The sequence below is a fragment of the Botrytis cinerea genome, chromosome 2 (assembly GCF_000143535.2).
Source record: "Botrytis cinerea B05.10 chromosome 2, complete sequence".
Lineage (NCBI taxonomy): Eukaryota > Fungi > Ascomycota > Leotiomycetes > Helotiales > Sclerotiniaceae > Botrytis > Botrytis cinerea.
In genome coordinates this window covers 2,190,823-2,210,466 of record NC_037311.1, presented here as the reverse complement: position 1 = coordinate 2,210,466, position 19,644 = coordinate 2,190,823, and the positions used below count along the sequence as shown (strand labels likewise).

At 42.2% G+C, this 19,644-nt stretch overlaps 5 protein-coding genes across 6 annotated transcripts; 1 reads left to right on the top strand and 4 right to left on the bottom strand.

Moving 5' to 3' along the window:
* Positions 1–31: 31 nt before the first annotated feature.
* BCIN_02g06250 (hypothetical protein) lies at positions 32–1,840 on the bottom strand. The gene is made up of 4 exons (XM_024691438.1): positions 1,377–1,840; positions 1,156–1,316; positions 404–1,102; positions 32–351 (listed from the first exon to the last, which is right to left on the bottom strand). The coding sequence occupies exons 3-4, from the start codon at positions 941–943 to the stop codon at positions 151–153; spliced, it is 741 nt and encodes a 246-aa protein (XP_024547209.1). The 5' UTR covers positions 944–1,102; positions 1,156–1,316; positions 1,377–1,840; the 3' UTR covers positions 32–150.
* A 91-nt stretch (positions 1,841–1,931) lies between these two features.
* On the bottom strand, positions 1,932–3,106 carry BCIN_02g06240 (hypothetical protein). The gene is made up of 4 exons (XM_001550572.2): positions 2,849–3,106; positions 2,677–2,796; positions 2,430–2,624; positions 1,932–2,381 (listed from the first exon to the last, which is right to left on the bottom strand). The coding sequence occupies exons 1-4, from the start codon at positions 3,024–3,026 to the stop codon at positions 2,299–2,301; spliced, it is 576 nt and encodes a 191-aa protein (XP_001550622.1). The 5' UTR covers positions 3,027–3,106; the 3' UTR covers positions 1,932–2,298.
* Positions 3,107–3,201: 95 nt separating this feature from the next.
* Bcubp2 lies at positions 3,202–8,260 on the top strand. The gene is made up of 5 exons (XM_024691437.1): positions 3,202–3,720; positions 3,812–4,563; positions 4,659–5,387; positions 5,446–5,995; positions 6,043–8,260. The coding sequence occupies exons 1-5, from the start codon at positions 3,690–3,692 to the stop codon at positions 7,860–7,862; spliced, it is 3,882 nt and encodes a 1,293-aa protein (XP_024547208.1). The 5' UTR covers positions 3,202–3,689; the 3' UTR covers positions 7,863–8,260.
* A 3,509-nt stretch (positions 8,261–11,769) lies between these two features.
* Positions 11,770–15,125, bottom strand: BCIN_02g06220 (hypothetical protein). The gene is made up of 2 exons (XM_001545193.2): positions 14,022–15,125; positions 11,770–13,955 (listed from the first exon to the last, which is right to left on the bottom strand). The coding sequence occupies exons 1-2, from the start codon at positions 14,076–14,078 to the stop codon at positions 12,807–12,809; spliced, it is 1,206 nt and encodes a 401-aa protein (XP_001545243.2). The 5' UTR covers positions 14,079–15,125; the 3' UTR covers positions 11,770–12,806.
* A 2,608-nt stretch (positions 15,126–17,733) lies between these two features.
* BCIN_02g06210 (hypothetical protein) lies at positions 17,734–19,551 on the bottom strand. Of its 2 annotated transcripts, XM_024691435.1 has the most exons (4): positions 19,002–19,551; positions 18,383–18,897; positions 18,208–18,313; positions 17,734–18,153 (listed from the first exon to the last, which is right to left on the bottom strand). In XM_024691435.1, the coding sequence occupies exons 1-4, from the start codon at positions 19,101–19,103 to the stop codon at positions 18,130–18,132; spliced, it is 747 nt and encodes a 248-aa protein (XP_024547207.1). In that variant the 5' UTR covers positions 19,104–19,551; the 3' UTR covers positions 17,734–18,129. The 2 variants fall into 2 exon arrangements, with proteins under 2 accessions (XP_024547207.1, XP_024547206.1); XM_024691436.1 differs by having other exon boundaries at positions 17,734–18,313.
* Positions 19,552–19,644: the final 93 nt, after the last annotated feature.

Genomic DNA, 19,644 nt, shown 5'->3' with positions numbered 1-19,644 from the left:
CTATCATGGATTACATACAATATCAAGAATATGAAATTACAAAAGAAACTTGTTATTGTTCAGCTATCCCATTATCTGAACGTTCATTGCATCTCCATCACTGTCCAATCTGCATCAAAAGACTCCGTACTGCGAGGGAATTAATAGTAATTATCGTCCAGTAAGCCCAATCTTCTTCAGGATATCATCAAGTCCAACCCCGGGTCCTCCTGGTATGACATCTGTCCAAATTTCCTCTTTTAATCTCTCCTCTTCTGGTAAGATGCTCCAGTTCGGACTATGCTCTGCTTTAAGCCATTTGAAGTCATCAACCTGATCCCACTGATTCTTGACCGACTCATCTGTAACGTTCTAAACAGAGTGTCAGCGCGCTGGAATGACTCAACCATATGACAAAACTTACCTGCGAATTCGGGATAGGCGAGAACCTCACGCTGCTACAGTCCTCAATGATGGGCCGGCTAGCACAATGCAAGTATATGTCTACATTTTTACAATCATGCATTCTGACTTGTCTTGACGTGACGACGATTATACTATCCTCGATGCCGGTAATATGTGCTGCCCCCGCAACATGCCCAGCTATGACTAAAGAATGCTTAATATTCTTCAAGGAAAGCCCAGCAAAAGGAGCACCATTGGCCGTTGGGACTGACATATCAACAATGCATCCATTAAGTTTTGTTATAGCACCGGATGAAGTTGCACGGGATGCTGAGGAAGGTAGGATGATGTGAAGACCAGTGTGGCCTGTAATATTGATGGTGCTTGCTTCTGAGAAACTCGGCTTTCGAATTGGACCAGGGGCAGTGGCCATTTCGGCATTGTAATTTTTTGAGAATGAAGGCAAGTCACCCACAGTATCTCTAGTACTTTCTTCTCCAGGTGGTGTCATCAAATTAGCTGGTGTTGTGGCCAGTGATGATTCAGTAGAAGACAACATAGAAGCCTTCAAAGTAGCGCTAAGACTTTCCTGAGCTAGCTGAGCGGCATCGTTGATAGAAACAGCGGAACTGTTCTTGCTTGAAGTAAACCGGAATCTAGTTCTTGGTGCAGCCTTGGCTTTCACTTCCTGAAGGTTCTCCGAGAGACCTTTGATTGCCTGGACATCATTAGTACAGGGTATGCATCATCACTCTTCCAGAGAATGCTTGCCTGCGAATAAGTTCTCTGGTCATACGCTGGAAGGTAATCTGTAGCATCGGCAACTTCATTAGATAGCCTTGTAATACTGGCAAGGCAGTGGTCTGTAGCGTCTTGCCTTTCTCCTCCAACTAAGGAGAGGTTCCCAAGCTGGCTAATACGCTGTTGAAGGTCTGTCGAAATGTTAGTATTTTCAATTCAATTGGTCGAGTAGTGATCTACTCCCCTGTTACCTCTTCTTGGAAGTGTCGATAGAATCGTTCTTTCGCATCCTGAGACGATTCTGTTGGTTGATTGAACGGAGCACGAACAGCGGACATTGTCTTTTCGATTATATTAAAAGCTTTATTGTATGGAGAAAACTACTGCAATGCTATATGACAGGTCTTCTCACCGAAAGCAAACAAGATTTGTTATTTCTAATGTTTTGGTTTGCCACTGAAATTGTGTCAACTGATCTCACCAGTTGGTTGAAGGGGTGGAGGCAGATGATTCGATGTTTCTAGCACACCACTTCTCGGCTGATACCGATGCCGTACAACCTTACAGTAATCTCAAAATTTGTAGTGAAGGTATATGAGAGGTTGGGAATCGTGATTTTTCTTGGTAAAGATAGAAGGTTTGCAACTTTGTAGGAGATACTGAGTCTATATGTATGGTTCTCAAAAGGTCGATCAATGAGGGGACGATGAGAGCCACAGCATACTATTGCGGGGTTAAATCAACAAGTTGATATTTGCCGGCAGTAGTCCAATAATTCATTACACACGTGATTACAGATCAGAAGGTAAGAGCTTATGAGGCTGCCCTTGCTCAAGTTTCAAAATTGTGGCTAATTTAAGAATTATAATGAATTTGTGTGCACCTGGGTGTTCATAAAGCTTCTCAGTGTCGATGATTTTTTTCTCTTCGCCGATTGTGCTAGCTCCTGCAAAAAGTAAACCCTCGAAACTGCTCACTCATGCAATGGGGCATTGTAGATCCCTCTCAATAGTTATGATGTTGAGCTGGACAGTATCATGAAGTCGGCATCAGCCCGTAAGCCTGGATGGCAGGTCTTCATGTTTCAAAGGGCTGTAACTTTAAAGTGATTTGCAAGCCCTAAACCTATGTACATCGTTGTTCGAGGCGTCCGGATTATGAATACAAGGCCCTCTAAGATCTAGCTGGTACTTCAATACCATATCTTTCCTTGATTCTCTCCCTTCTTCTCTCATCATAACCTGGTCCGTAAATGCCTTTAAGTGATTAGTTGGGTGTCCTTCCAGATAATTAGAAAAACATACCTCTTCCCTCTCCCAATTCTGCTACAGTCTGTTCAACAGGTATCCTTCGATTCTTCCTCAAAAATTCCTTGCGCTCAAATTCATCGACGTTTGGATCTCTCTTATATCCCGTTATGGCACCGCCGGTATAATCGAATGCACTAAGCACAACCGCCGCCAAAGTGCCAAATCCGAGAACCGCGGGAGTTGTTCCGACTATTGATGAATTAGCATCAATTTACCGCTAAAAGTTTGCATCAGAGCCTACATCTTAATCCTAGAACTGATCCTGCCAAAAATCCTCCAATTGCCGTGTTGTAGGTGTCGTTCTTCTCTCGCAAATTGGCAGATGCGTATTTTGTGAATTCATATGTTCCTCCCATCGCAGCTGAAAACAGTCAACATGATGGCGATCAGGGGATTCGATTTAATGGGCTTACTGAATACGAAAGCTGTGCCTCCTGTCCTGGTGAAGACACCCATCATGCCGATATTCTTCTTGTGCAAACTGTTTTGAATCGCGGAAGCAAAAGCACCGGCCGTTCCTGTAATCAGCGCGCCGTTGATGCCTGCTTTGAGGGCATCTTGGGGGTGGTATGCATCGCTATTCGGTGCCATGTTGAGACAATACGGAACGTCAATAATGGAAATTGAAATCTGAGCAGTCGCTATGGCGCCGGTATGAGGTTGATGGATTCGGGGAATTTGGACGGAACATGCCGCTATAGACGCTGCTTGTGCTTACTAGCCGCCGTCCAATTATTTCCGTCATCACCATCATCAAAGCTCTCAAGCAACAAAAGTGCACGGCGGCAGATATTCCCATCAAACTTCACCCGTGCCTGTTTAGATGAGAAGTACATACAAATAAATACATATTGGACCAACAAAGTTGATGAGAAATTGCACAGATATTTCTGTTTTCCTTTAAAATCATAAAACTTGTCGATGCTCACGTTCCTATTCTTTTGTTGCTTGTGTTCCTCCTAGCCAAATTTGGAGACTCAACCACTCACCATTACACAATCAAACAACCAAACAACCAAACTTACATATAGTGCCTGGGTTGGCACCAGGTTTTTATTCATCTTCCATTGTTTTTCTAAGGAAATTTCCTTCGCATGCAAGCCAACATTTTGATCCTTCCAGCCGCAATATCAATCCAACTTCACAACCTTTCGAGAGGCGGGGTAGCTAAGCCGGTCCAGAATATTCCAGCTGGCCATAAACCACGTAGTATTAGCAGACAGAGTGAGCGATAGATAATTACTGAGAGGTACTATGTTTGACTACGAGAAGAAACCAGGACCAGGCAAGTTCTGCGACTTATGTTCTTTCGAACTTTGAGATAATTCAAAGCTCTCGAATGCACCAGAATTTAGCTAATGATTTTGCCAATGTAGGGAAAACGGCCCCTAGGTTAGTGGAAGATCTACTTGACTACGATTTAAGAAAAAGCGCAAAGTCCGGCAAGCATACTCTCGTAGAACCAGCGCCGATATACAACGAATCCAATATTGACCCAAGGCTCCATGCCTCCAATTGTCGCCATCAGCTTTATAGAAAAGATTCTCAATCGGATACTCTACGCCCACACGAGGGAGTAGATCCCACAACATTCCGCAAGATAGCTGCGTACTGTTCCATTTGCCGATATCATTTTCGGATTAGTGTAGATTTCCGAGGCTGGAAAGATGGACAAACTCCGTGTAGTCCTAAAGACTTCGAAAATCCACTACATCACTTTCGAGTAGTTGAGACCAGATCGTCGCAGAACTCGAAAAAGGCCTTTGAATTCGTGGCGCATGATTTCGCCTGCACTGCGGCTACCTGTCCAGTCAAAGTTATTGTCAAAATAACACCACCTAGGCTCTCCGCTACCATGATAGCTCCCTTGATAAATGTCCAAGCTACTTTGGATCGTGGGCAGAGAATAATTGAAAAAGAACCCTTAAGATTCACAGGACACAGGCCCATATACCCATTTCAGGTTCTTAGTAACCTTTGTCAGTATTTAAGAGACGCAGGGGGTTCGGATAGGAAGGCTATTGCAGCCAGAAACAAAAGGTTCAGATTAGCATTCGGAGACGATTGTGACACCCTATTAGGTTATCTAGGATTTAAATCCGAGCTGAGGGCATCGTCCAATCCCCAGGTATGTATCTCATTGGCTGACTACAACTTATGGTTCAGGATTCAGTTTACAAAATCTTCTCTACAATTCATTTGCACCACTAACTTTCGTTTCAGGACGAATATGAAGGATTTTGGATTTTGCCTGTCGTCAATGATGGGAATCGCGAATTCATAGACGATGTCAGGCTTGAGCTCAACCAGCTCATGCTTGATCGACCAGATATGGAGCTTCAGGAGCTTAAATCTTCCAGTGAAAAGGCCTTTTCTCCCGCCTATGCTCTGGATGATATTAGACGATTACTTTCTTGCGATGACTATCCAAAGCGAGATGCTGCTCAAATCGTAGATTCGTTAGAGCACCCTTATTATGCTAGTTTAGGCGCAATCGAGCTATTTACAGATGATTTGTTAGCCTGGAGCTATGATCGACAATGTCAATGCGATCCGGCGAACAAGCCATACTATTTGGACTGCTTGCGGGAGCTTGGCAATGGACGCCCCAGTTCCGATCTACAAACGAAGGCTACGATGATCATGTCTACCGGAGAAGTCAGCCTAAAAGATATCGAAAAAGCTTACTCGTTCTTCGCGCTACAGCGAAGTATTACTAGATCTGAGGGTGATGAGTACTTTATCGGTGTTTACAAGTCTCGTATCGAAGCTGGACCGCGCCAAAAAGATGAGGCGCGCGAATGTCTGCGCGTAATAGCAAAGGACAGGCAGAGCATTGCCATTGAAGCCGCAGCAAATGATACCACAATGTCATTTGAAGAAGCTCTCGAGTTTCTAAGTGTGACTTCAGATACTGCATCTGATAGCATTGAAGCTGCTGCAGTTGCTATGGTATGTGCATAGTCTTGAATTAACAATCTTCAAAGATTCCCAACTAACTCCAAGGTAGTCTTTTGAGGGTGATAAGGATAAAGTAGCAAAAGCTTTAAGAGCGATTGCTAACAACCGCGGAGACGATTACACGTTGCAGCGTGCGGCTACGTCCATGGAGTCTGGAACTGAAGATTCAAACCTTGACGTTGGTGAAGCTTACAATCGACTCCAAATCACCGACAGAAGGGCCCCAGATGATACTGTACTGGCTTATTACGAAAGTCTCAGATCTGGTGCTCCTACTGGTTCATCGGATAGCTACAAGGAAGCATTTCGGGTAATAGCCCATGATCGTCAGAGCAGTTACCTATTGAGGAAACTTGATGATCCAAACGCCGACATTCAAGCAGAAAAGTCAACCGTTAATCAGCCAATTGGCCTGGATAATATTGGGAATACCTGCTATTTAAACAGTCTTCTTCAATATTATTATACAGTAAAATCGGTTCGAGAGGTAGTCATGAACTTTGAACAAATTCGCATGCCTCTGAATGAAGAGGACATCAAGAAGAAGCGTGTTGGAGGACGTGCTGTCAGTAAGGCGGAAATCATCAAGGCCCAGAAATGTGAGTGTCAGATTCTTTGGACAAATGACTGGGCTAATTATAATTAGTTGTGACGGAATTGCACGACCTGTTCGAAAATTTGAAGACTGCTTCAACAAGATCCATCAAGCCTACTAGAGAGTTGGCCGAACTGACTATATTCAGCTCAGCAGCTGAAGCAAATTTCCGTCGAGCTTCTATTAGCAGCCCAAGTGGTCCATCGAATATTGCTTCCATGATGAGCCCCATTTTTGGGCCGGAAGGTCCTCCAACAACGGCTTTTCCTCCTCCAACTTCAGCTGATGAGGATATTGAGATGGTTGACCGACCCGAAGATAAAGATTCAAATCAGCGTGATGATAGTAGTGAAGGTACATTGGTCGAGGCACCAGACATGGATAGTTTACCTCCATATTCTGATGTTGTAGGTAGGCCGGGTCCCGTAGCAGAAAAGGTCTGGGACAAATCAGAGGACACTGATGGTACCTTTGATGATGCTGTCATGGTCAATGGCGATTCGATAGTTCAAGCTCCAGATGTCATACCCGCCGCGCCAGATAAGCCGCCTCCAATTCCTCCAAGAAACAAAGCTGGCCTTTCAATAGAGACAAATGATCAGAAGGAAGTCATTACTGACGACGATCTATGGAAATTCGGATCTCAGCAAGATGTTACCGAGGTCATCGGAAACGTGATGTTTCGTTTACAGTGTGCTATAAAGCCGACAAGCATCGATCCTGTGTCTGGCGAGCAAATCGACAACATTAGAGACACATTTTACGGTGCAAATGCCTCTTACCTTCGAAAGTCGGAAAAGCTAGAGAAGAAAGTTGAACCATGGGCTAATCTCATAATTTTTCCGGATGAAAACAAATCTCGAGACATTTATGAAGCATTGGATGTGGTCTTCGACGAACAACAGGTACATATCGATGGTACTGTTCAACCACAATATGCATCTATTACCAAACTTCCCCCAATCTTACAGGTACAAATTCAACGTACACGTTACGACAATATTAAGCACACGGCTTATAAGAATCGAAATGCGGTAATATTTCCAGAGACGATATACCTTGATAGATATATGGATTCGGAAGATCCTGACTCTACTTTGATGCGTCGTCGTCAAGAAGCATGGAAATGGAAGGCACGTATCAATACTTTGGAAGAGCGACAAAGAGTCCTCGGCCAAGATAACATACCAGAAGAAATATCTGTTTGTGATGCACTATCTGCAGCACAGAACTTTACTAGAGGTCTGCAGGAGATGGACGACATCGAAGTTGACGCAAACTTGGTCACATTGCTTGAAGATCGCCAAGCCGAATTAACCCAAGAAATTGAAAAAAACAATGAGGAAATCCAACTTCTCAAGCAAAAAAGAAATGAACAGTTCACAAACATGACCAAGTATGAATATAAGCTCCAAACTGTCTTCATTCATCGTGGTGAAGCTGGTGGTGGTCATTATTGGATTTACATCTACGATTTCGAGAACGATATTTGGAGAGAATACAACGACGAGTATGTGACGGAGGTTCGTGATCGTCGAAGAATCTTCGAACATGAAGCTGCTGGTGCAAGTGGCACTCCTTATTATCTCGGCTACGTACGAAGTTCGGATGTGATAGATTTGGTGGGGGCAGTGCATAGAGAATTGAAAGACATCGAAGTACCTACTTCTGCACCTGCAAAGTCGTGGGCGAACGGTTTAGAGGATGGCATTGAGGTGCATCATGATGAGGACGTAGAGATGGGGGAATTAAACAACGGCGGGTTCATGAATCCGAAACACATGCATAAGATTATGCCGAAACAAGATGTAGAGGATAAGACGGGTGCTGCTTCGCAGCTATCTTATGATAGTCACGGAAATCCTTGGTAAAAAATTCAGAAATGTAGGCAGGGGATTCGATGGGTAGATGAATGGATGGATTGGGACTGAAGGATAATGTCTGATAGCCTGGAAGGGGAGCATATGGAAAATAGGAGAGGCAAATTTTTTGACATTTGAAAATTTGCCTTTGGGTAGGAATGATATGATATGATATGATTGATGAATGGATTGGGATGGGATGGAATAGCATGATATCCAATGCTTGCGTATGTATGCAGCTTGCTCATTTATTATTGACTTTTATGCATTGCATACATATAGATGTATCATAATGCTACCTGGGTATTTTTTTAAACCGTCTTTTGCTTTGTATGAGTAAGGCGCAACGAGCATTTTTTGGTTTTTAGAAACAATAAGAATATGAATATTATAAAGATCGAATTGCAATATAAGTCTAAAACGATGCTTGGAGTGAAGGTGATGAAAGTGATGAAGAGAGGCTAGTGTGTATGTAAGCGGAATGAACAAATGGATGGACAGAATAGAGTGAGTAGTTTTAGTCTGTATTCGGGGCTTTAGAATTTGCTAAACATATCTTTTAATCTCATTTCTTATTCCTCTACTCTCTCCACCTGTATCATCTTCCTTAAATCGTAGTTTGATACTTCATCCGGGAGAAGAGACATTTTGTTATTCTACCAGTCATGAAGTGTATTCACAAGTGTTTCATTCACAATCATATCACATCAAGATTCACATACATATGCGGAGCAAAGTTTTTTATACCAAGTGAAAGGAAGTGAAGGAGGTAACAGGAAATCAAAAAGAAGCGAGAACTACAATTGTAGCAACCGCTCGCTCACCTCTGGAGCCCTTCCTCTCCCTCTCTGTACCACAACTCCTATTCCCTATTTCCCCTTTTCGCTTCTCGACAGTCTTTGCTTACACGCTCATCATTTCGCTCTCCGCCTAGTTTGTTTCGTGCATGGGTTGGATTCTCTTTCTCTCTTCCCTCGGGGCAATTGAAAGTGGAATATTCCGCATTTCTAAGCGCGGGTCCTCCTTCGAGGTTTGGCATCTCGAATCTCGAATCTCGAATCTCCTACCGGGAATCTTTGAAAGAGATGGATGTTTGCAAAGATTGGAGATGGGGGGTGGGGGTGGGGGTGGAGATTTATAGAATACTCTGGTGAGTGAAAGGATTGTTCGAGGGGGGTTTTTTTTTAAAAAAGAAATACAAAAAATATAAAAAAACTCTTGCTTGGATATCGGTTCGGTTCGTTTGCGTTTACATTTTCGTATCTACATTCATATCTACTTTCCACCTTTCGCATCTGCTCTTATTACTCGAAGATGTAGGTGGGGAGGATCTAGGATAGTAGAATTTTTTTTGTATTTCCCTCTCAAGTATGTATGATATGATATGATATGATATGATATGATACGATGTGTATATTCAACCCACAACATACACATTCGTACACGAGAATATGCAACCCGCTTCTCTTTTTCTCACCTCGGTTCTTTTGTTTGTCTTTCTCTTTCCCTTTTTGTATAACATACAAAGATTTTCTTTTCTGTTTTTGAGCTTTTTATCATCATGTTTTATGTATGTGATATGCTATGTTGTATTGTAGTACATGCTCTTCGTTTTAACTATATTTTTTGTTTTCTTGCTCTCATTCTCACCTCTCACTCTCACTCTCTCCTCTCACTCTCTCCTCTCACTCTCACTCTCACTCTCTCCTCTCACTCTCTCCTCTCAAATCCATTCTTCAAACTCCCCAGAAAACAACAACGCTCCCTTCTTCCTAATATACATAAACATCACATATCACATATCCATATACCAGCATTAACTCTTCCCCCTCTCCCATTTCCACTCCTCTCTACCAAAACACCCACAACCATCACCTCACCATCCATCCCCCCTCTCAATCAACCATATTCTCTACTCCCATCCCCACCATCCCATACCGAATCCTCAGCCACCCAACCAACCAACCAATCAGCCAATTCCCCATCCCGATCTATGCAACGCAACGCAAATACCTACTCTACCCCAGCAAGAAAATATCAACACATATCATACATACCGCATCAAATCATGGCGCATATGATATCACACACGCCAGTGTACCAGAGGTTGCAGACTACCGGTTATGCGAGAGGATCCGGTGCTCAAAGATACAATTGCTCCAGACAACATACTCCAGACAACATACTCCAGACAACATACTCCACCCACAGCCACCGCTCTAAACAATAACTATTCCAAACAACAACAACAACAACCACCACCACCACTTCCCCAAAAACCATTCCCACAACTAATCAATAAATACTTCAAACAATTACCCTATTCCCCCCCCCCCCCCCCCCCCCCTCCAAGTTATCGACAAATACAAATACAAATACAAATACAAATACAAATACAAATACAAATACAAATACAAATACAAATACAAATACAAATACAAATACAAATCCTCCACTTCTTAAATCCCTAACATACAGGATTTAAAACACAATTCATAACTGGAAGCTGATTGATTTAGAAAGTATGTAAGGTCTATATAGAAATATTATAATGTAGTATTGAATTAAGATATAACAAAAGAAAGTAAATGAATTTATAAAATAAATTTAAATATTATAACCAAAGTTTTTCGAAGAAGAACTTTTCAATAATATTATTTTTATAATTCTATAATTAATGATTATAAATATAATAATAAAGTTGTTATAAAGTTGTTAAAAAGCTATAATATTGTTAAAAGTTATTATTGTATATAATTCTGATTAGCTTGAATGATTATATAATATATTGCCTCAAAATCTATCCTTCCTTAATATACAGATTTTAAAATACAATTTATAATTGAAAACTAATTAATTGAAAAAAAGTATAAATACTTTATATACAAATATTAAAATAAAAATCAATAAATCATTAACGAATTCAAAAATAAAAAATCTATAGAATAAGATTGAAAGAAATCTTAGGATTCTATAAATTGAAAGCTTTTTAATAATATAATTTTTTTATTAATAAATTGTAATATACTAAAAGAATAATTGATTTAAAAATTGGATTGAAATATTGAATTGAAGTTTTTGAAGAATTGAATAAATGTTTCTAATTAATTTGGAGATTCGAGAGATGATAAAAGAGATAAGGAATTTTAAAAAAGGAATTAAAAAGGGAATTAAAAAGGGAATTAGATTTAATATTAGATTTAGTATTAGATTTAGTATTAAAAAGAGAATTAGAAAGAGAACTAGAAAGAGAATTAGATTTAATATTAGATTTAGTATTAAAAAGAGAATTAGATTTAAAATTATAATTAGAATTAGAAAGAGAATTAAAAAGAGAATTATAAAGGGAATTAGAAAGGGAATTAGATTTAGATTTAGATTTAGATTTAGATTTAGATTTAGATTTAGATTTAGATTTAGATTTAGATTTAGATTTAGATTTAGATTTAGATTTAGATTTAGATTTAGATTTAGATTTAGATTTAGATTTAGATTTAGATTTAGATTTAACATTATATTTAAGATTTATTAGATTTTAAAGAATTAGATTTTAAAGAATTAGATTTTAAAGAATTAGAAAGAGAATTAGAAAGAGAATTAGAAAGAGAATTAGAAAGAGAATTGGAAAAGATATTATATACTAGATTTATTAGATTTGGGCTTAAAGACGCCTTCGGCGTCCTTATACGAGCTAGAAGCGAGAGGGTAGCGAAATCTAATTATTATTATTATTATTATTATTATTATTATTATTATTATTATTATTATTATTATTATTATTATTATTATTATTATTATTATTATTATTATTATTATTATTATTAGTTCGGGGTTGAATATACCCTACTTAAGCCTGTACACAGATTGCCACTTCAAAACTTATAATCTCTGAATAGCTTCAAAATTCACATTTTAATGGAATATAGGAATATAAATCTTATTTATCCCTAGGATTCTAAAAGCTGTGTAGTACGAGTGTAGGTGTAGGTTCTGAGTGGTGTTAAAAATAACTACGGAGAGTGCTAGCGAGGCTGTTGTTATTTTTAGCTACGAAGGGTTGAGAAAAAGCTTGTATAATATAAGATAAAACACTACAATAATAAACACATCACATCACAATAACTATCGATTATAACTACAACTACAACCACTAATAACTTATCAACTCCCTACGATTTCCGTCAAGATGTGAAAATGCATGAAATATCCATCCCATGTGTTGACTTTTTTTTTTTTTTTTTTTTCAAATTTGAATATTAGAACACATAGTTTATATAGTTCATGGTACATGATATGAAAGAAAGTTACGCTATGTCTAAACCCAGCTCAATGAGAATCAAAATCAAAATCAAAATCAAAATCAAAATCAAAATCAAAATCAAAATCAAAATCAAAATCAAAATCATCTCAACGTAAAATTTAACATAATATTACAATATTAAAAAGAAGAGTTGTGTCTGTGTACTGCAATAATAATAATAAAATAAGAGATAAAGATAAAAGGTATAAACCAGAAGAACTCAGTAATCATAGTCGTCGTCGTCGTCACCTTCACATTCATGAACCGACCAACCAACCGGACCATTTTGATTACCTCCCTCTTCTCCTCTTCTCCCCTTCTTCCCACTCAGTCTATTCTGACTGACCCCCAATAAGAAATAATCCCCAACTCCGTGTATCATGGGTATATGCGTGTATGATAATTTTGAACACCTCGCTCTTTAGGTGAACCATCCGTTTAACCCGTTAATCCGTTAATCCCATTTTTCGCCATAATCGTATTCATGTCCCCAAAAAAAACCCCCCTCAAAAAAAAAAAAACCAACCAGGCAATATCGCCATACCATGCCTCTCGCCTTCCAAATTCAAATATCGACAAAACACCTTCCAATCATTATATAATTACATCATCTCACATACACCCCCAATCCTCAAGTCGATATACAGTTTTTTTCAACGTCCACCACCGTTGAAATCGATCATGTCGGCGAAAAACTTGTCATCTGTGCTCGGTTGCGCAAATTGGTTATAGTGGTGATTTTCAACCGCATTTGTTGATGTTTGACTGGGAAGGAAATGAGACGTATAAGACATGTCGAGTAATGATCTTTCCTGATTCCACTGCGTGGGCATTTGATTCGTCTGCTGAGAAGACATTTGATTTACTTGAGAAGGCGCTTGACTTTTCTCAAACCAGCCTATGGGACTCTGATGAACTTGGTTCATGTGATGTTGGGGCTCTGGGCTTCGAAGCATATGATTTTGATGCATTGGATTCATCTGACTTTGGGGTCTTGCGTTCTGAATCATCGAGTCGTGTTCAAAAGGCGCACAGGGTGTTAGGGTTCCGGGAGTGCTGGAACTTCGGCCCATGAATTGAGGTCCGGTATTGCGATTGTAGCCTGGCATTTCGTACAATGTTCCATCTTGTCCAAAGCTTGTGTGTCGCCTCTTGGGGTGTTGTTCCATTGGAGGAGCAGCCATGTTTGGCTCATTGTTTAACATTGGTGACGATGCCATAATTGGGTCCCCCGATGGCGATGACATGCTTTGATCCTGTGGTGGCGTTGGCATATTTGGGCCATAACTGGTTTTGCGACTTAATGTTCCTGGGGGTGTTGGTATATCTTGAGGCATTCTCCCGGGCAGATTAGCATTTTGCGATGATAATTGATGAACGCTTTGTACAAATAATGACATCTCCATCGCCATTTGAGGCTCGACCGGGTCGACCTGCTCCTTGGGACGAAGGCCTTGAGCGCCTTCAATCAAAGCCAAAATGTTGTTTGCGATTGCCGGGTTGTCGTGCAAATGTTGCATGAGCTCAGTTTGGGTGATGGGGATTGGAACTGGGTTATACATGGGATTCCAATGACGTCTCTGAAGGACTCGCATTGGGCTTTCCTCCTCCTCACCCAGATTTCCAGACATGACAATGTCCTCTGAAAGTTTAAGTCCTCGACCGGTTCTCTCGCGGTGCAGATTTGACGCCTCTCTAGCGGACTTCATTCGACCCTTGACATCGGGACGATCATTTCTATTGGCGGCAGCAATAAATGCACGCTCTTTGTGAGACATCTTCTCCAGATTGGTTTTGGGGGTCTTAAAAGTGTGTTAGTGCTGTTACGATCTCGCCAAAGGAAAGAGAACGAAGAAGGATGTGCATACTTTATTAGAATAGGGTTTCTCGACCTTTCCGGCACTCATCTTCTTTTCTTTGACCATGTTTGCTAATAATCGCTGGGGGTTGATGTTGTTTTTACAAAATACCAAAATCGGATATCAAGAATATTTGGTGCTTCCTCGTGTCAAACTGCGTGAGAGTAATCGGGATGGTACCCGTGTGAAATATAGGTGACGAGGAGAATATATGCTATGTATGGACGAAGTTCCGATTGATGGAAAACTCGGCTGGTCTTTCCTCTTAGGAAATGTTCGATTTTAATGCTGACTTGACTCAGAATCCCAGATCGGTTGTGAGGTCGAATATCAGATCGATTTCGAGGTCGATTGCGGATACTGGGATGAGGGGGTCGTGGATCGGTAAGCGAACCGAACCTTGTTGAATGGGTCGATGGATGGGATAAATAAGGGCGAAAGAGACAATCAACCACAAGAAAGAAATCGGTGCTTCTTTTTGTTGGAAATAAAAATAATAATAATAAGAGATGCGAGGTGGCGAGGTGTTGTTACAGCGAATTTGGGTGGTACACAAATGTTTTGTAGTTTGCAGAGCAGAGGAGAGTGAGTAGGCGGATAGAACAAGTCGAGTCGAGTTGAGAGAGGCTAGACGATCTAGACGCCTGGAGTTTGAAGTGGATGTGGTGGTGGTGGTAGTGGTGGTGGTGGTAGTGGTGGTGGTAGTGGCAGTGGCAGTGGGGTGAAGAAGTGGATTAAAGCCGTGGAGATAGTGAGAATGTCATATGCAGGCAAAGTAACGAATGCTACTCTGTTTTGAATTATTATTATTAGAAAAAAAGGAATCAAAAGGAAAAAAAGCGTCAAGTCGTGCGGAATGGTGTGAGGATGCACACTGGGAGGTCGGAGGTGATGGATATGGGTCTGGATGGATACGGGGAAAGGTCTGGAATGTGTGCGTTGAGAAAGGATTAGAAATGATTACAAGGTCCGATCTCTCTCTGGGGCGGGCGAAAGGACGATTAAATACTAGGTGATGAGGTGAGGGTAAGGTTAAGAGTTGAGAGTTAGCAGAAGTAGGGTAGAGGGAGACGGAGCATAAGAGGAGGTGAGAGAGAGCAGGTAGAAGTAGGCGAGAAGAGGTGGGAGTAGCGCAGAGTGCGTGCGAATAGAGCGAAAGTAGGCACGAGTTGGCACGACAGGCACGAGGAACGCGAGAGAGGAAAGGGAGGGTAGATCAAAAAAGGAGGTGAGGGTAGAGAAAGGGAGCCAAGGGACGCCCGAGAAGATTCCAATGTTAGCAGAAAAGATGGGACTTTAAACTTTTCGATAATCCAGTCTACCGTATTCTTTCAGAATTCGATGCAGTCGATCTAAACCCAAAGAGTCCCTAATCTTCTGCGCCAGAGGCCATGGATCAATGCTATCCTGCTTTTTTGCGTCTTAGCTGGATGTACTGGTGAATCATCACTCTTGGATTTAGTGCTTTGGTGGTGAAGATCATCTCTGACTAGCCGTAGCTAGGGATGTGGTCTCTATTCGAGTCTCTCACCTAGAGCGACGGGGAAAAGGTTATCAGGTCTCATTTGTCGAATGTTGAGTGTTGACTGCTGAATGTTGATTGCTGACTGTTGATTGTTGATTGTTGATTGTTGATTGTTGATTGTTGATTGTCGATTGGATTGCTCATTGGATTGCTCGTTGCTCGTTGCTCGTTGCTCATTGTTCTTTTCCTCTTCTCCTCTGGGCAAGCAGACATTTAATTGACCCAATACTCAAATACTTCTTTCTTACTTGGAGATCGGGCTACCTACCTACCTACCTACCGTTCACCACTGGTTGCACCACCTTGCCCACTTAGGTAAGCGGGATGGAATCAATGGAAGAAAAAGATGTTTTTTCTTGGAAACAATTGTCTTAGTGCCTGCCTGCCTGCCTGACCTGGCCTTATTATTTGCATTACCTCCCTCCCTGGGTATTGCGCTCATCATCGTGTGTAATATCCAACATTCACCTGCAACCTGCAACCTGCAACCTGTAACCTGCAACCTGTAACCCGACAGACTCGAATACGAATAAGAGAAGACAGCCAGCGATGCGCGAGAGGAAAAGAAGAGGGCCAAAAGCTTCCATCCACACATTCGTTCCATGAACCATAAACTATGACCTATGAACTATAAACTATAAGCTACGGTACATCGCATCGAGAAGGTGAGTAATAGTAATAAACAGATGAAGATCTCTATCCCCATCCATCACCCGCGATAGATCGAAAAAGAGAGGGGTCTTCCGGCCTCTCATTGGCCCATCTGCCCATTCTCCATTCCATTCTGTCCGTCCAGATTGCCGAGTGCCCCATACGGGCTGGCCTTGAACACACAGGTCAGGCCACAAGAAAATCAGCATCGCGGCAGGAAAATCTCCAATGCCGAGCCTCCCCTTTCCTCCTCTGATTGGTGGGAATCCCCCCCCCCCCCCCCCCCCAGCATCCAGATCGCGGCCCAAGGTTCCAGAGCCTCGAACGATCAAATCGGGACTACTGGCTCGCTCGGTCTTGCAAGGCCTTGTTTGCGATCACGCCGCATCACGATATGGATATGACGACAGGGCTATGCGCCCATCTACCTATCTATCTATCCATCTATCCATCTATCTATCTATCCATCTACTGCTCCGGCTCCTGCTCTCGGGGAGGCGGTTCGCCGTTTCTGATTTGCCAAGCACCCAGGTACTCCCTCCTGCTCCGTACAATCCAATGTCACCACCACCATGTAGCCATTTTAATTCTCCGGCGCACACCAACAAGGGCCACGCATGCATGTGTTCCTTTTTCCATTCTGCTCCTCCCCAGCACGTTTCCACACCTCCCATCACATGATTCGTATTCGTGTTCTGTCTCTCCCCACGTGTCTCGCGTCGAGGAATTGAATTCTCTTTTCGCTTCTTCGGCCGCCCATCCCATCTCATCCCATCCCACGCCATGCCATGCTTTGTCTCAACCCACACCCAAAGATTCCTTCCTGTCTTTTCTCGGATCGTGGCGGTACCGGAGCTGGGGCTGCGACTAGGCACGATTCATCCTCTCTGCGATGCTCGTTCCTCCATCTGCGTCTTATTAGGTGGTGGTCTGATATTAAATGATTAATGATCAATCAATCAACCTCTCCACTTTGTCACTGCGCCGACGAAGAAGCACGATGGAAGGGCTACTACATCACACATGCCAGCATCGAACTCTTTTCCCCTCGACCCTTGATTCGATATCAACCCACGATCTTCATGACCCTGGGTTGCACATAACATGATCTGGAAGATGCAAATTGCTTCTTTTCCCCACGTTCGATGCTGCAGTCACTTGCACCATCTTATTTGATCGGGCTTACTCATCCATCTATCTATCTAATGATCTATCCATCTACGGCATACATACCTGCATACACACCTACACACCTCCAACACAAACATAGCATCAACACTCTAACCCAGACGAAACAATTCATCAACCAAGCCCAATCAATCCCCAAATCCCATCCATCGCTTCCCTTAATTAATCAACTGTCTCAGCTCGGGTATCTCGTGAAAAGACGTCAACGTTGACGTAGCAACTCAAGCCTCAATATCAATAGTAACTTTTCTAGACCGCGCCTCTTTCCCCTTTTTCACCACCCATCCCATACTGTCTGTGAACCTTACCGGATTACTGGGTCAAACACCGAGACCATCAACTAGTGAGGTTATGAAATGCACTTCTCTTCCCAATTCTAAGCTTATCCACCCACCCTGCCATTCATCGTGTTTCTCCTCGTCGTGTTCCTCTCCGAAATAAACATCACCGTGGCTATATCTCATCATATCCCCCTGTAAAGTGCAACTGCCGAGTATGTGGTCACATAGATCTGAGTTTTAGAGTTCAAATCAAGATATCTCTGCAAGATTAATTACTTCCGAGCACACCCTGACGCCTACTACCTATTCATGCATGGGGAGTCACCTCCATTTTCCCCCAATAACTTTCCGTACGACTTGTAAATAGCTTTAGCTACGGTTCAAAGCAAGGCATTGATCCATATCAGGAACGTCTCCGTATCCGACCCACCGCCTGATCAATCATTTACTACTACTCACAGGTCCTGCCCCATCACAGATAGTCGATATCATAATTCTATCACAATTCAAAAGCCGTCCTCGGTATGTCAGTTAACGGAACGTATCTCACCCCATATAACTTTTCCTTTGATACCTTTCCTTCCCCATCTTTATCCACGACCCAGATATGTTGACCGCCAAGTTCTCTTTGAGAATCTTCAACCGGTATAAACATTCTGCAGCGCGATTAGTTTTAGTATATAGATATGTATGAAGGAGAATCAACGTCGACATGTCAAACGTACCGACCAGGACTTCTCAACTGCTCAATCAATGCCTCGTGGATTTCTTTCGCCGCGGCTCCAACATGTATGGCATCCCACCCCTCCTCCTCATCTGAACCTTTCCATCCCTCTCTCCCATCCCCAACCACAAATTCCACATTCTTCTCCCTCAGCCATTTCTTTCCTTCCTCACTTTTCATCACATTGGTCTCGCCCATATCCCGCAATGCTCTTATGTGTTCCAATCCCACCACTTTCCACTTTCTCCCTTGCGCCTCTGCTTCTGCTCCTGCGGGGCTTCGACGTGAGGAATGTGAATATGAGGAGGGAAGTACAAGCTCAGCCATAACGGCGGTTAGGTATCCACTTCCACTTCCTACGTCTAAAACTCTTTTTCCCTCTCCCAGATATGGGAGTAGATATTCGAGAGCAGAGGCATGCATATGGGGAGCGGATATGGTGGCCTGATGGCCAATGGATTGCGGAGAGTCTTCGTAGGCCAGGGACTCGGAGGGTGTATAGTGAGCGCGATCTACCTTGAGAGATTAGATTAGCTTTCATCTCATAGCTCCTTTGACTTTCTCAAAGGGGAATCAGATCAACTGAAGACAATATAAGTAGGAGTCAGGAACAAACTTACGGAAATCATAGCCTCTCTGATCCTCTCACTATGAATCAAACCCGCATTCCACATATTGTTTATCAACTCCGCATTCGTACGACCCGAACATGTCCATGCCATTTTGTTATTGATTGTTATTGTTCGTCTCGTGCGCGTACTATGTATGTGCGCAAAGCGCGGAAGATATGTGCGGAGGTGCAAAGGTGACAGTGTGAAGTTTGTTGGAAATTCCAGAGAAAGCGCTTTGTTTGGAGGGGATTCTTTCACAAACAGAAAAACTAGGAAGAGGATTACTAGTTGTTGGAAGTTGGGCCAGGATATCTGCATGCGCTGGCATTGTTTGTTCTTTCGCCAATTACTGGTAGCTAGGAAGTTCCGATCCTAGATTTGAGTAGGACCACCAGCCCGGTTCAAGATGAGATGAGGGGTAGCTCGTTCGATTCCTATTCCTTTTCCGAGTGGCTTCGCTTTGTTTACATATGTGCAAACACAAGATGAAATCAAGATCCAAATGCTTATCTATTCATCAATCCCGAGCGGAGCGTTTCAGAGAGCAATATGTAGAGTCTGAGTTGATGTTAAATCAATATCGAGTTGAAAGGAGCCATCAAGTGAAGTGAAGCTTGAGCTTTGATAAAAAGTGAAGTGCGGGGGTTGAAAA